The sequence below is a fragment of the Dromaius novaehollandiae genome, chromosome 2 (assembly GCF_036370855.1).
Source record: "Dromaius novaehollandiae isolate bDroNov1 chromosome 2, bDroNov1.hap1, whole genome shotgun sequence".
In the NCBI taxonomy this organism is placed as follows: domain Eukaryota; kingdom Metazoa; phylum Chordata; class Aves; order Casuariiformes; family Dromaiidae; genus Dromaius; species Dromaius novaehollandiae.
The window spans coordinates 10681844-10697521 of NC_088099.1; the positions used below are offsets into that span (position 1 = coordinate 10681844).

At 46.3% G+C, this 15678-nt stretch overlaps 1 protein-coding gene across 4 annotated transcripts in view; it reads left to right on the top strand.

Moving 5' to 3' along the window:
* Positions 1–13596, top strand: part of DNAJB6 (DnaJ heat shock protein family (Hsp40) member B6) — a 62228-nt gene extending 48632 nt beyond the window's left edge. For 3 of the 4 annotated variants that reach the window (XM_064505750.1, XM_026103028.2, XM_026103019.2), the window contains one exon: positions 4267–6427. In XM_064505750.1, the coding sequence (XP_064361820.1) occupies positions 4267–4580 (314 nt within the window). In that variant the 3' untranslated portion in view covers positions 4581–6427. Of the gene's footprint in view, positions 1–4266; positions 6428–11959 lie in introns of those variants that run through there. The other variant, XM_026103044.2, reaches the window with a different exon arrangement.
* The last annotated feature ends 2082 nt before the right edge of the window (positions 13597–15678 follow it).

Genomic DNA, 15678 nt, shown 5'->3' on the forward strand with positions numbered 1-15678 from the left:
TTTTACGCAACAGGAATTTGGTATGACACATTCTTTTTCTGCCCAAAGGTTTAATACTGCCGGGTGAAGCAGAAGGCAGATTTGGGTCCTAATGCAGCTTTTCAGGGAATTGCAGCTTGTGTTTGAGTTCTTTTTTCACCAGAAGCTGCGTTTCATTTGAGAGGACCTGGTGCACCTGAAAACCAAACTTAATTACTGCTTTTAGCAATGAGTGTAGAAACCGAGTGGCAATTCTGAATCCCTAATTTTCAGAAATAACCTGTACGATTATAACTTCTCCAGACTGGTTTTGCAAGCGAACTAAATACAAGGTTTTTAATTTTTAGTTGTATTAGCAGAGTAAGACCTTCACTTAAGACCATAATTTGAATTGCAGCCCCAGCGGCCGCAATTCGCCTGCCCTGTTGGTGTGGCCGCGCGATGAGCTGGAGCCAGGACCTGTGCGGCGTTAAAAATAAGCTCCCCAAAAGAGTGTTTATTTTTAGCTTGGATCGGTTCCCTGATCTAGTTCCCCGCGCGGCCGTGGCAGGTGAGAGGCAGAGGTGGGCCATGCTATAATATGCGGAAAAAGAGAAAGCAAACAGTGCAAATAACGGCTCTGTTTTGCTTTACAAGGGGTGCTAAAGCTAGACCAGAGCGGAGATTTGGAGGCTCATGCTGTGCCCAGCATAGTTTTCGATTCAATACCTGGATTGCAGCTGACCTGATACTACGGTATTAGCTAAACTGCGATGCACCTCCTGTTCTCCTGCAGTGAAGGAAGGGGAGAAATCTCAGACAGTGTTTTGCTTTATCTGTTGAACCAAAGCTTGCCTGTAGTTCAGAACAGGAACCTGACGACTCCGTTGTGTGATGGAGACGGATTTAGCTGTAAAACCCGCTGCCCGTGCCGTGGGTGGGAAGCAGCCACGCGGCGGCCTCTGCGGCAAGAAAGGACAGGCAGGGACAGGCATTCCCAAAATAGGAGGCACGCGTTATCCTTGTGGAGGAAAACTGGGTGACTTTGTGGTCCGATTAAAGTTAATGGAGCATTTCACTTCAGTTATCGCTGTGTTACGAACTCCGCTTTGCGGCAGGTCTTGTGTAGTCCCACTGTGTCGTCTCCCGGGGAGCGGCTGAGGGCAGCCTGCGAGGGGATTTCTTGCACTATAATGTAATCCAGGTTAGCAAAACACTAACTACAACGCCGCGATGTCAGAAAGTTCAGGCGTTTACGTGGAGAGGGTTAAAACCAGCTTTCACACGGATCCCGGCTCACCCTGAATTCAGTATCAAAGAGCCACCCTCCGCTTTTCAGCACGGACCGTCACCTCCTTCCGGGCCAGAGGGAGGCCTGGACTGGTGGGGAGACGCCTCGTTCGGCCTTGGTTCTCTGCAGACGGTGCCGCAGCTTTTCATGCCAATCCCCCCCGCCGGCAACACTGGCTTTTCTGTGCTTAGCCCCAGCTGCGTCGCCCTGATCAGCCCCGTGCGCCTCGGCCCCGGCTGGGGCGAAGCGGTGCTGCGGCTGCCTCTGGCAGTGCCGCCCGCGGCCGCATGTCCCCTGACTTCATCAGGCCGCTGCGGTGGCACAGGGAAAGCTCCAGCTGCAGGACTTAGTTTTGGATCATTTTTGAGGGCGAGAGAGATACTCTTCCCCTTTGAGGGGAAGAGAGAGATAGGTTTTCAGTTGTCCGTATCAGCACTACAGGAGTTGTCTGACTTCTTTTTTATTGGTATATCGCCTTTTGTGTAGTGATGGAAATATGAGCCCTGTTAGAGTAGGGCGCGCTGTCCGAAGAGACGATCTTGGCTCCGGACCATTTGCAGAAGAGCCGCAGCTGGAGGGCAACGCAGGCAAAGCCTCCAGGAGGCACAGCGCCGCTTTTCACAGTTGAAAAGTGGCCAAATGTCCCAAAACTCGCTGGAGGTCTGTGAGAGCCAGGCGCTGTCCTCTTCCAGAGTATGAGTCTTGCTCATGACTGTGAGGAGCTGCAGGCTGAGACAGGCCATGGAGAGCATCTCAGATGATTTGATAGAAGATGACTAGCTCTAATACCACTTTCTAGGTTGCAGTTGAGTTTAATTAGAAAGTTGAGAGCACTGGATGTCTTTCATATTTTTTTTAGCTTGGACTCTTAGAAAGCCTGAGTGCTTGCTGGCAGATCTTTCTGCTACTTGCTGAGGCTGCCAGCGTTACAGGCCTGGTAACCCAACCCGGCTCGCAAAGCCGTTGAGCTCTACAGGAGCGTTTCCCAGCAAGGGCCGGTCGAGGAGGCGTGACAGGGCAGGAGGCATAGGGCAGGGCACTGTGCCCGTGTCACCAGGGCGTAATAAAATTACTTTGCGTTCTTCCAGTTTTAAACTGCGCCTTTCACACTAGCTGAATTAGGCTAAAGCTGTGGAGATGCACCTCTGACACGGAACTAATGAGCGTGTTTGTAGCATCTGGTTTAATACTTACCTGTGGTTGTGCCCATCACATCAGCGAGTCCCTTTGAGGTGCACGCACACTCAGAGTGTGAGAAGGGCCTGCAGTACACTTGTAATGCCTGCCTCTGCTTGACGATGTGAATTTGAAACCTGCATCCAGCAGGCTTCGTGCCTCAGGAGGCAAGCAATGAGCCTGGGTTTTCATGGGCGGGGAGGCATCTCCTAGTTCTGGTGCACTATAATTTGTTAGGAAGTGACCTCCCTTGACTGTTTTTTTTAATTATTATTTATTTTGTTTGTTCGCAAGAGACTGGTGTGTGTGGTTTTCCTGTTCATTTTTATTCCTACCGTGTTTCCCAGACCTGGTATCATCAGGCTGTGTGCTTTAGTGCCGCTTGTGCTGGTTGCTCTGTGCAGCCAACATCTGCAGTGATGCTGCATGAGCATGAATCCTGTAGTCTCTTATGGAAAGCTGGGAAGGGGGATTGCTGTGAATCCGGCATCTCGCCGGAGCTTTTTTTTTTTTTTTTTGCCCGCTGACTTTTGTAGCTGAAGCGCTTTTGCCTCTGCAAAAAAGTGGCTTCTGTCTTGTTTGCTTGTGCCTTGAAAAAAGGGCAAGAGACTTCACTGTCAAGGAGTGTGAGTGTGTTGGAGGAGGATCCGTGCCCGCCGTGAAATCAGGTCCCCTCCGTAACGCCTGCGCACGTGGGGCAACTCCGCCGCCGGGGTGAGCAATGTGGGCCGTGTGCGGGAGCCTCCCGCTGCCCCCAGGGCGGCCCTGGGCTCTGAAATGACTTATTAAAAAAGAAACACCTTGCCTCCTTTTCCTCATGCCCTCAGAAGGATCTCCCGATACGCGGTTACCAGGTAAAGACAGTGGAGCTCGTTGTGTTTGACAGTGTCGGCGGTTCGGTGCACACGGTGAACTGGCTGTTGCTACAGGGGTTGCTTAATGCTTACGTGGCGCTTTTTCCACCTTCAAAGCATTTTCGCAGCCCCTGGGTAGCAGCAGTGCCCCTCCCGGGGCGGCGAGGCCCGGCAGCTCGCGGGGCGGGCTTCCCGCAGGCGACGCCGCGCTCCCCGCAGATAAAGCGACGCCATATCTCATCAGCTCCATTAAAAGTGCTTAAGTAATTGAATTAAGGGAACTTTAAAACCTTGTAAAGGACAAATGTGGCACCCAGCTTTCTTCTCCCTCTGTCTCGTTTGCTCTTGTTTTCTCCATTGTGTGTCTTTGGCTTTTTTGCTTGTGCTTTTCGTAGTGTTTCCTTTTCAACGTGTGGTGGTGTTTCATTGCGCGCGTGTTTGTGCGTGAAGGCAGCCGAACATTTATCAGCGTTGGCGCTGTTACAGGTTTTGCAGCGCAGGAAAAGCCTCTTCCTCAGCAAAACAGCATGAGCATCGCTGGAGCACCTCATCTTTCATGTTCATTTTTCACGTTGGGTTTTTATTTCCGCCGCGTTCCTCTCCTTTGCTGCGCGTCTGTCTTGCCGCCCGGACTGTGCTCCACCTCCTACGCGCTCATCGCTGTCCTCATTCGACCTGTCGTGTGTCTCTGCCCTCCCTCCCTCCTGCTAGGGATGTCCGGCCTCGGCAGCCCCGGCACCTTCGCCCCTCAGCGTTTCCCCCTCTTGGGGCCGGCGCCCCGGCCGCCTTTTCCGGGCAGATCCGGCATGGCGGAGGCAGAGCCAGGCACTGGGCTCCGGCCGCTGGTGGGGTGGGGGCGGCGGGGAGGCCGGGCTGAGGCGGGCGGCGGAACAGCAAGGCGGTAGCTTGGCGCTGCCCCGCTCCCCGCCAGGGTCGCCGTTGCCTCAGGGGCACGGCTGGCTTCTCACCACCTCTTTGCTTTTCCAGGCGAGGCGGACGAGGAGGCCTTCGCCGAGGAGTGCCGCCGGCGAGGCCAGCACGCGCTGCCTTCCCAGCCCGCCGCCCCCCGCCTCCTGAAGCCGCACAAGGCCGCCGGCTCCCCCAGATACGCCTGCCACTACAACAGCGACGAGGGCGACGAGCAGGACAGAGCCCGCGTCACCGGCGGCTTCGAGAGCCCTTTTTATTTATCAGGTGCGCGCAAACGTGTTACCGAGAAACCCGCCGCGAGGGAGCCGCTGGCGAGCCGCCAGGGAAAAGCCAGCGGCCGAGCGCGGAGCTGGTGCTGCGCGCTCACCTAACGCCCGCTCCCCCGTAGAAATAAACGGCCGCTCGCGTGCCTTCCTCCCGCCTCAGCTCTGCTCTTGGATGTAGTCTAGGCAAACGCCCTCGGACAGCCGCTGTTGCGCCCCAGGGGAAATAGTGTTGCGCTGCTGAAGTGCCCGTGCGCTTTGTTCGCCATAACGAAGGCTTTCTCGAGGTTAACGAACCGCCGTGCTGCGCGCGGGCGTGTTCGCTCGCTCGGGCTGCGTGCGGCCTGCTCGCCGAAGGAGGCGTTCGGGCTTCGGCAGCTCAACGCTATTTCTGGAAGCTGTGGCTTTAGGCATGTAAACCCTAACGGAGAGCGCTGAGGCTGCTCAGGCAGACAAGGAAGCGCAACAGTCGTCCTGGTTATTTTTGGAAGTAATTAGTCCTTTGATAGCCCTGCTGTCCTGTAATGTTTGGGGAATATAGTCCACGGGCTACCTTGGGCAGCGAAGTGCTCGTAACTACTTGATTTAATTTGAATCTGCGGTCAGAGATCCCTCGGGACTGCCAGGACAGGTTTTCCCGAAGCGCATGGCTGCCTTTCTGCTCTGCTGGGTGCCCAAACCACGGGCCCTTTCCAGTAGCACTGGGAAGCACGAGTGTGGTTAGGCTCCATGGGGTGGACCCAGCTCGGGAGAAACATGCCTTGGAGGGGAGGAGAGGAAAAGAAAAAGGCTGCCCCCTAAAACATGCACGTGCCCAGTCCCAGCACTGCACCGGCTCCTGCTGTGTTCGTTATCCTTTAAACCCAACGCTATTTCCGTACAGAAGACCTCGAGATACCACATGATGATAGTTTGAGGAAAGAATCAGAAACACGTGAACCTTTCAGATCTTTAGGGCTGGCTGCAATAAATCTTTTATCCAAAAAAAAAAAAAAAAAAGTTTGAAATTTCTTTACAGAAGCCCGAATTTAACTTCTCGGCTGATGTTTTGAAATATTCTCAACCAGGGTTACGTGTTTTGTCTCCCGTGTCTGCATTCAGCAAAGGATCTAATTTGGACAAGTCCGATTCTCTGCAATTACAACAGAGTGTTTTGCAAGGATTTCCAAAGAGCTTCTGAGTTTAATACACAATTGCAATTTTTGGAGCAATTTTAACATTTTTAGGCCTTTTAGTTGAAAATCTGTTTAGGCTTTTAGACACACAAGTTTACAATTAAAATGCATTTCCAGAAGTATTTGCACAATCACGAAAACCTCTAGTCTAGTCACAGTCACTAGACTGTGAGTTACCATAAAACTCCATGTCACTTTGTCGTTCTTCAGGTATAAAAGATTCAGGATGAAACCTTGATTTCAGTGAGGCTAAGATTTCTCCATTGCTTTAAATGTTTTTGCCTGCTTTTCCTCTGATAGATGATGGCTGCTGAAGGACAGGTTGAGCTAGTCCTAAAAACCCTATGCGAGGGTCTTGATCCCTCTCCGGGAGGCTTGTACACAAGGCCAAGCCAACAGTGCATGTCTCCTTCATGGGCATCCACCTCCGTGGAGCCACTTCCCCCAGGGAGCAGGCCTGGCTTGCAGAGCTTTGCAATTGTGTAGAGCGCTCGCTCACTCCCTGTTGGCTTCTCATTTATCGCTGCGACAGCTGCCGCGCTTCCATGGGACGACGCTGGGAAAGAATAACGTCCTTCAGGCCTTGATCCAGAGCCCACTCACTTCAGTGGAAAATTGCTAGCTTCAACGCCTGAAGTCTGGCGTGGTTCCACCTCGAATCGGATAGTTTTGCCACTGCTGGCAAATGGCCCTTGGCAGCTATATTGCGCAGCGGTTTTAGACCTCATCCCGAATAGAGTGTGTAAAGTAAATTCTCCGTAGTTAACGATTTCCCTTGCAGCTGGAATGGTTTCCCTTCCCAGCTGTGACAGTGGAAATGTTTGGTTTTTAATTTGTGAATGCCTAGTAAATTTAAATGAAAGACACAGAGATAAGATTCATCTTGAGTATGTTTAGGTGCCTTGTCTGATCATCCAGGATGCTCCTGTTAGTGGAAAGCAGCAGCATCTCTGAAGCGTGAGGTTCGTTTTGTCTATTAAAAACCCAGGTGAGGAGCTAGGAATCACTCCAGGAGTGCCCATCTCTTCCCTACTGTCTACATAGGAATTTTGGCAGACTTATTTAGACAAGCGTACAATATTCAGCACGCTTAAGTGAGATATGAGATGAATTGTATCCTTAGTGAGGATTTCCATTCATTACAGCAGGTTTTTAATAAAAAGCAAATAGAATTCAACTTGATTCTCCATCTGACTTTGACACTTTGCATTTCAGTAGAAATTGCTCTGGGTTTCATATGTTAACTGCTCTCATAATGGCCATTCAGAATAATACTTCATCTCCTGTGCTCTGAAGTTGCTGCTTATCTCAAACAGTTTTATAGCTCCAAACAAGTAAATTTTTTGTAAAAAGTTGGATTCAACAAGTAACGTACTCCCAGATTGTATGATGTATGTCTGACTAGTGGTAGCCAAGCTGTACCAAAGTCATATTCAGGCCAGCACAGACCTGGGGGTTGCAGCCACTAGTGGTATAGTGGTATCTATCCTTAAAAAGCTACTGCCCTGGGTTTGATAATTTTGACCTTTATTTAGCAAGAATGATAGAAATGTTTTATTGTTAAAGTACTGAAAAATACATGAAGCAAAAGATCTTTATTTGCAAGTTAATATTGCAAGGTTTGATCTTCCTTTTGAATGGAATAGCTTGCATTAACCTAAAACTTACAACATTAATAATTCATTTTTGGTCCATTTTCATCTGTTGGCATCACTGAAGAAGAAACCGCATTAAAAGAACTAGCTTAACTAATCTTGCTCTCTTTCTGGCATGGATTCCTCCGCTGCAAAGCTGAGCCATTTGAACTTTATTTCATCCTTGATGCAGTCTCCCTACCTTTTACCAGCATACAGTTTCTTGAATGACACATCACTAACTAGTAAAATCAATGTGCTGGTTATCCTAACTAATTACCCTAATTCCTCCGCATACTTGTATCTGGGTATGCAATGGAAAGAGAATGGAAAGCAGATCCACTCTGTTTTCTGTGGGAATTTAATATGCAAGGAATGTCGGAGGTGTGGAGATGGAAGTAAATTAATTTTCCCTTTGCTCCATGTCCCGCAGCACAGCTCCCTGGCTGGAAGGGGGATGTGGTAGCGGCCGCGTTCTGCGGGCAGAGAGTGGGAGGATTGGCCGGGGGCTTGGAGACTGGCTCATTGCCCCCCGGCTTAGCCTGAGCTGCCTTTGTGCACATTTTTTTTGGCTGCTAGTAGAAAAGCATGCCTTTCCCCAGCATGTGCTTCCCGTGGACAATGGCTGGGTTATGCATGGAAGGGCTTCCAAGGCTGCAGAGCCTTGCAAGCTTTTGCTTGCCATGTGGGAGGAAAACCTTGGACTCTATTCAGCAGTAGTATTACCTTAATTAAGAGCAGGCAAGCAGGTTGTATCTGGCTCGGTATGTTCTTGTGGCAATTCTAGGCACAAGGGGTAATGAAGATGGCATGGTGAGCAAGCATGAAGGAAGGCCCCACTGAGTTGCCAAAGCTTTTCAGTCCCCTAAAAGATCAAAGTTTAAATTACATCATAGGGTTGGACAGTGAAACTGAAGAACTCACCTCTTGGATTTAACAGTGAGGATGATTAAACAGTGGAGCAGCATACCTAGACAGGGTGGGATGTTCTGTCACTTCAGACCTTTATGTAAAGGCAGCTCCTCTTTCTAAGATGCTCTGTGGCATGGACAGGCGAGAGAATTAGTAGGTCAGGTTGTGGTGTGTGGGGCAGTGGCTTGGGCTGAAAGGAGGGCATGTGAAAGTATATGGAGTACAGCTATAATTGTAAATGGAGTCACACCCATGAAATTACACCGAAGCCGTGATTGGGATGAAATTTTACAAGGGCATATGAAAGTGTGCTCAATGGGGAATAATAGATGATGGCTCCAACGCAGGGGTAAGCGAGTTACCTTTGAAATAATGGTTAAATATTTTGGCTAGAGAAATACCTCTAACAGCAGAAATTAGGAAGCATACTCCGTGGAGGCACCCTCGCCACATGACCATTGGCCTGTTAAAACCCTGTGGGCGTGATGGAGCCATGACTGCTTTCCTGATTTGAAGGTGGGGGCAAAGAATTGCTGCAGCTGTAAGGAGTTGACAGATCTTGAAAACAATTTCCTCTGGGACTTGAGCACAAAGCATGACTCCCCTCCAGCCCCAACTCGTGCAGTGCGAGGAAGGCTGCTTCGGAGCCTGGAAGTGGAAGGAGGCCCTATTCCCGGCTCCATGTTTGCAGGATTTCTACCATAAAATGCAGTCCACGGCCTTATTATTGACTGATGGTGGGTCAAGAAGCAGAGAGGGAGGGAATGGTGTGTGCTAATTGTCCATCGTGACTGAACGCATTGTTTCCTCCTGCCACCAGCCTGCTCACTCGGTGTGTACGCATGCCTCATGGTTGTCTCCCAAGATCAGGAGTTTTGAAGCAAGTCTGTGACAGAATGAATCTGTGCCTTTAGAAGGTGCAGGTGATGCAGAGAACCAGAAGGAAAGTCAGTCCAGGACTCAGCAGAGAGGCTTTACGCAAGAGAGAGTGTTTTTGTTTTGTTTTATTTTTTGTTTTTTTAGCCAAAACTGCTTCTGTGCTGTTTATGTTTCTTCTGGAATAGAAGAGAGGGGAATGAAATAGAAAGAATAGGTTGGCAGATGCTGTCTATTTTAAACAAGAGCCATCCAGGTTGTCAAACAGGTGTAGTTCCAAATGGCGCCGATTCTTGCTTCATCTATCTCTGCTCCTGGCAGCTGACGGAAGCAAGAACGTACCAAGTTGAGCTGATGTCTATTTGCATTTGACTAAATCTGGTTTCCAAATAGCAAAGCTCTGGGAAGCATTCATAAACCTTTTCTTCTCCCACCCTTCCCATAGGCTCTTTATGGTAATGTAGTGTATTTCCAGAGTTTAGAGGGATAACAATTACTTTTAAGGATGGGAATTTGAAAAGCCCTTCTCCAAGACCACAACTGTTTGGCTGAAGCCAGTTCAACCAGACAGTAACTATGCGAAGTTTTTATGACTGCTTCAAGATGCTGACAAGTCACCATGACACACGTTTATGACAAATTAATCAAACAGTAATGGAGCTGCTGCTTTCTAACTCAGGTTTGTTCTCTTGTGACTTTGAGGCCTTCTAACCTCAGACGTGCTTCTAATGAGTGTTGTTTGAAGTGTGCACATGAAATAACCATTGATGCGTTATCTCTTTGGCGTGTGCATTTAGTTTTTGTTAGGAGCTGCTCTTTGGATTGGGTTTTCAGGTGGTCTCATTCAGCATAGCATCAGTGGAGTGAACAGACTGGCAGAGTTAGACCTGTCCTTCTTTCGGTGGGGGTAAAAAAAAAAAAAAGATAAGAAATGGTTGTGAGTGAAGTTATTTATCACGGCAGCCTGGAAACAGAAACAACCTGGCAGTTTTCTCTTGAGGAATATTCTGTATTTGTGTGTTATCTCCTACTTTGGCCAATCTGTTTCTGTGTGTCAGTGATAACACTTGAAAGATTTCCACTTTTTACCCTTATCATTCCAGAGGCTGGTATGAGCCCATGTTGTCAAATGCCTGAATATCTTCATGCCACATTATTTTAACATTTGAGTTCTTTTACTTATAAGACAATGAATTATATGACATTTATTTCAAGTCATAATTCACTTTGGCTTATTTACAGTTTTTTTAAGGAAGAGTTGCTAGAATTGCTTTCAAATACTCTGAGGAAAGAAAATGGACTGTTGTTTAAAAAAAAAGGGGGGGGAGGGTAGGATATAAAATAGCAGGATCAAAAGCAATCATGCCTGTATGTGGAAGCCTTTTAGAAATACTGGCAGTGTTTTGAGAATGAAAAATGAGAAAATGATGAAGCTAATAACCTGTTAGGTTTTAATGGTCCTGTTCCAAATAGTTACATAAATGGTTCATAGTTATTACAGAGACTAGTTCTGATCAGCTGATACGATGCTGTTTTTTCCTCCCATAAAGGGAAGATTCCTTTAAATAACATCCCTTGGATAACCGGTGCTCCAGAGACAGTGTGGCTTCTCCTTCTGCGCTGGCCTCTTTGGAAAATCGGAGAGGTGCCAGTACCCTTCTGGGATATGTCCCTCACTGCATCTTTTAATGGAGTAAACCAAATGTCAAGGAAGCCTGGTTTTGCCAGTGTATAGGTGACAGAGGGGGTTACGTCAGAAGGAAACGTCACAGATGGGACTCTTAGTTAGGAAACATAGCTGCGATGTCCCTCTAGGACTGAATTGTATCTCAGCAGGGTGGTAGGGCGCAGGGCACACAGAGAGCATCATCAGCAATTCTGCAAATTACCGTCAGAGCGCTGCCAGTTTTTCTCTTCCTTAAACAATAAAACTGGTTCCCACTCTAACTTTGCCCAGGCTAATTGCTCATGGCAGCATTGCTAAATAAATATCCTGGTTCTTGACTCAGATGATTGCGAGAGATGAAGTAATGCTGTTGATACATTAGAAGCTAGAGCGATAACCTAGGAACAGTTTTCTTGTGCTGCAAGGGAGTGTACTTCCTCTAATGCACAAGCTTTTGCTAATGTCTGATGTAAATTTAGCCCAAGACTAAAGAGCATCGTTCTCCCAACGTCTTAAACGTAAGCCAAAGTCCTGCAGTTCTGATGGGGGCACAGCTGCTGTGGGAGGAGGTCTGATTTGGGGCAGACTCAAGCCCATAGTGACTTTAAAACACTGGGTATCATAATGCTTAGATCTCACAGCCGACTCAGTAGCAGTAAGTTGTTGCTTGAATTTAACACTTCCATGCGACATCAGAGTTGCAGTAGAATATAACCTAGGGTGCGTAGCTAAGCATGAGCAGGCTGAAGCCCTGCATGTAAAGTGCATACTGTTAAACACTGAGCATCTTCTTATTTACTCAGGAGTCTCAGCATTCCCTATTCTTAAACTGGGAATGGAGATATCATGGTAACTCGGACTACTGTGAGCAGGAGACGCCAGTACTTACATAGCTCCTGCTGTATATGTGCAAGTCTTACTTACTGCTTCCTTTTGAAAGTGTTCCAGTTTTGCATGTGCTCTAATTTTTAAAGCTTTTCCTGAATGGCTTTGAAGTCTTTTGAAAGTTCTCTAGATCTTTTCAGACTTCAAAGATTTATAAAGTGTTTCCTTTCTATCCTACATTCATAAGGGATTTAGTAGAACTGATCATTTTAAAAAAACTACATTAGAAAGTTGGACCTTTTCTTAAGCTTCCTTAAACCATTCAGAGAACATGTGCTTTTTATAGAGGAAAAGTCCATGAATGCTATGAACAGTGTTTTACAAGCCATGTTTCCTCAGGACACAAAGAAGGCAGCAAGAGGAGGAAGCAGAAGCAGAGAGAGGAACAGAAGAAGAAGAAGTCAACCAAAGGGAGTTACTAAAATGGACTTCTCTGCTATGCCAGTACCTTTACAATAATGACAACTTACGTTACATTTGAGCACACCTCCTTTGTGTATATTTTTTGATTGTTCACACTGCTAGTAAGGAAGTGACTCGTGTTTAAAATTGTACTAAAATTGCACTATATTATTCTTCTTAGTTTCACGGAGTGGCTTTCTTGCCAGTTGGGTAGGGGAATTCGAACGAGGCTGATCACGGTTAGAAGTGTGTTATGTTTGAAGGTTGGAAAGCGTTACAGAATTTCTTACCTCTTCCTTCCCTGGGACTAAAACTACTCTAGTCTAGTGGGTTTTGTTTGTTTTTTTCTCAGATCGCAAGGGTTGTGAAAATGCCGCTTTGTTCAGTCACTCTAGCATCATCAGGCCTGTTCAACGAAGAGTTAAACCTCAATCCTGTTCGCCCATGGCGCTGAGAGTAGGATTGAGGCATTAACTCTTTTACAGTAACTTATGCAAACTTTATAAATTACTTCAGTGGTTTTTTCCCAAGTTAGGCAGCAAAGGTTTGTCCCTCCTATTAAAACGTTACTTCATTTTAAATTACATTGTGATGTTATATCCTCTGATTTTAAAAAAGCTAGGATGATGGCAGTCTCCGGTAAGCACTCCTACTGATTTCTTTAAACGTAGTTGACTCCCAATGAATCATTTAGTGAAATCATTCCTTATTTTAAAATTTTATTTTCAGAAACTAGAGATAAATGATCTAAGTGCTACTTTAAAACTGCTCTTTGTTTCTGCTGAGCAGATTTTAGATAATGAACATTTTTTTCAGGATCCGTATAAGATTTTATCAAGTTGTTTCTGCAAAGAACTTGCACCTTTAGGTATGGAAGTATTTTACATCAGTTTTATTGCAGGACTAATTTTTTTTAGTTTGAAAATATTTCTTCAATTTCAAAGAAATATATATTTTCTGGCAAGATTACTTCCTTGCTTCCCATAATTGTCTCATGTGCATGATACATTGCTTCTTTTAACCATGTAGTTTGTATAGAGTCCTTCTGTTGCCTTAAGCACTTACCTGCATGTTTCCTGTCAGTGTGTTGCCTCCTCTTTTAACCTCCAAGTAGAAGCCATCAGTCTATGGTTTTGTTTTGTTTCTTTTGTCTTTTTTTCTTTTGCCAATATGTTGTTGATGTAACAGACTTAAACCTGGCAATATTCAAAGTCCACAGTTCCTGGAGAAACTCACCCATCCTAATGTTAAAAAAAAAAAAAAAAAAAAAAAAAAAAAGTAATGATGCACAAAATGATGTAAGGAAGAAGCTAAACGAAAATCAAGTCTGCTTTCTAGCCTGGTTCGATATAAAGAATTCTGGTGTCTGTGGTATTTGAATGGTTTAGCTTCTCATGCTTACATTATGTAATGTAACCTTAGGCAAACATATAAGCTTACATGAGCTCTGTTAGGGTATTTAAATTATGGTTAATATGAAATAAGACTGAGTACCGGTTTTCTGTCACTTAAGTACCACTTTTTTGTTTTGTGCAGTGTTACTAATATTTAAAAATAAAGAAAATTTTCCTTTATACGTTGTCCTGTTGCACTGTACTGTAGACCACAGCTGGCATCAGTTGTTTATGTTTCAAGCACAGCTTACATATGTTACAAGCATAGCTGTGAGCTCAAGGAGGAGAGTTCACATTCACAGAACACCCACAAACGCACCAAGTCGCTCCTTTTGCTAAATCCTTAAGCAGGTCGGTCCATTCCCCATTTCAGATGGTTGATACTGCAGAACTAGGGTTTGTTCTGGCTAGAAACATCACCATAGTTGCACGTAAATCAAACACGGCTTTTGCAATAGCCATACACAGGACGTTCATGCAGGGTAACTCACACCACTGAACTATATCCCATTTAGCACCCCACCGGTATTTTGGGAGACGACGTTGCATCCTTTGGAAAGCAGATGAGGTGGAGGAAGGGAGAAGCGAGACTAGCTTTGGGGCTGGTCTCTGCAGGACCGTCCCTGTGCTCCGAGCAGCCCGAGGACACAGTGGCTTCATATCAGGAATGTGCCTTGGAGAGTTAGAGCAGACCTGGTTTCGAGTACATAAATATTTTTTTGACTCTGATCCTTGTATTAGGTTTGAAGAAGGAAAACAGTGCCTTAATTAGTTAGGAGCCTTGAGTACTTTATTAAGCCTGGGCCTAGGGAGTGGGAAATGAAGTACACTGCTGTACAGCGTGTGATGCAATGATGCAAGCGTGCCCGTGTTGAGTTAGGGCCATGTCCAAGAAGAACCTACGTAAATGGTACCTCATATGGTCTGTACCCGATACAGGCACTTCAGTCCAAAAGTACAGCCTACCCCTGTCAGCAGCAACCCAACCCATCGAAACCCCAGTCACCAAGAGCAACCTCATCTAACCCGAAAGGCGTGCAGCTGTGCACCTACACCCACACTTCCCTCTTGGAGAAATTCCTGGGAAATGCAGAGTCCCCCAGAAGAGGAAATCACTGGCATAATCTTGTATGTGACTATCTACAATCTGCCCACGCTTGCCCAGAAATTCCAGATGTGGGCCCATGGCCATGGGGCTTAATTCCTTCAACCTGATTATTTCTGGGTTTTAACTGGAAGGCAACTGTGTAGTCAAGTACTGTGATACAAGGTTGTCACTCTGGCTCAGAGTGACATGCCCATGTGGCTATGTTGCTTGCAAGGCAGCCTCAGCACAGTGCCATATCTGCCCTGTGCAGGTGAGCAGACACCTACAGGAGGTCTCTATCCCAGCGTATCCATCTGCCAAAGGTGAAGGCAGCATCATGGAGTGCTTACTTCAGGTACGTGCTGGAGCAGGAAAAATGCAGATGGGTGTGAGACACCATGGTTGATAAAAGATAATGTTTGCCCAAGAGTGGCTGTGAATAAATGTATTATGAAAGTTAGAAAAGGTTTCCTGACCATCCTGCAACACTTTTACGGAAGAGCTAAGAACAGAAACAGAGCTAGTTTAAATATAGACCTGATGTGATTTATAAAATGTATTGTCAAATCATTCTTTCCAGAACAGACATCTGGGTTCAGCGACCCACAGTGCCTTCAAGCCATCATTTTTGTATCATCATCTTTAGAGAGAGAAAGAGAGAGAAAGAGGAAAGAAAGAACTCTTAGTGTCCCATGAGAAAATTAAATTATTAGGGTAGAGAGCACAGAGTGAGTTGAGTAACAGCATGATTAAAATGAGATACTAAAAACAAGATAATTTTATTGTGAGATCTGGATACACAATTACAAACAAGCAAATTAGCAAGAGTAAGAGTTCCTGCTCCTCACTTGGAAGCTGCCACTATGAAAATGGTTTAAATTCAGTAGTTTTTCTTCACGTTTTAGAGAACTGCACAGTCTGCTCTTTGATCTAAGGTTCGGCAGCACTTTGATCTTAAATAAATGATCTCAGAGAGTGCAGGCATCAAAAGGAAAGAAAAGTATTTTTCTTTTTTTTCCCCCAGTCTCTGGTCAGTGTTGTGCCCACCTCTGTGGGTAGCTTTCAGACCGGCTGACCCCTGGAAGTACTTGTCCTAGAGGTAAGATTCAGGTTTGCTCTGTCAGCTCTGCTGCCTCTAGAGAGACTTGCTTTTCCCCTAAATTTCAGAAGGATCT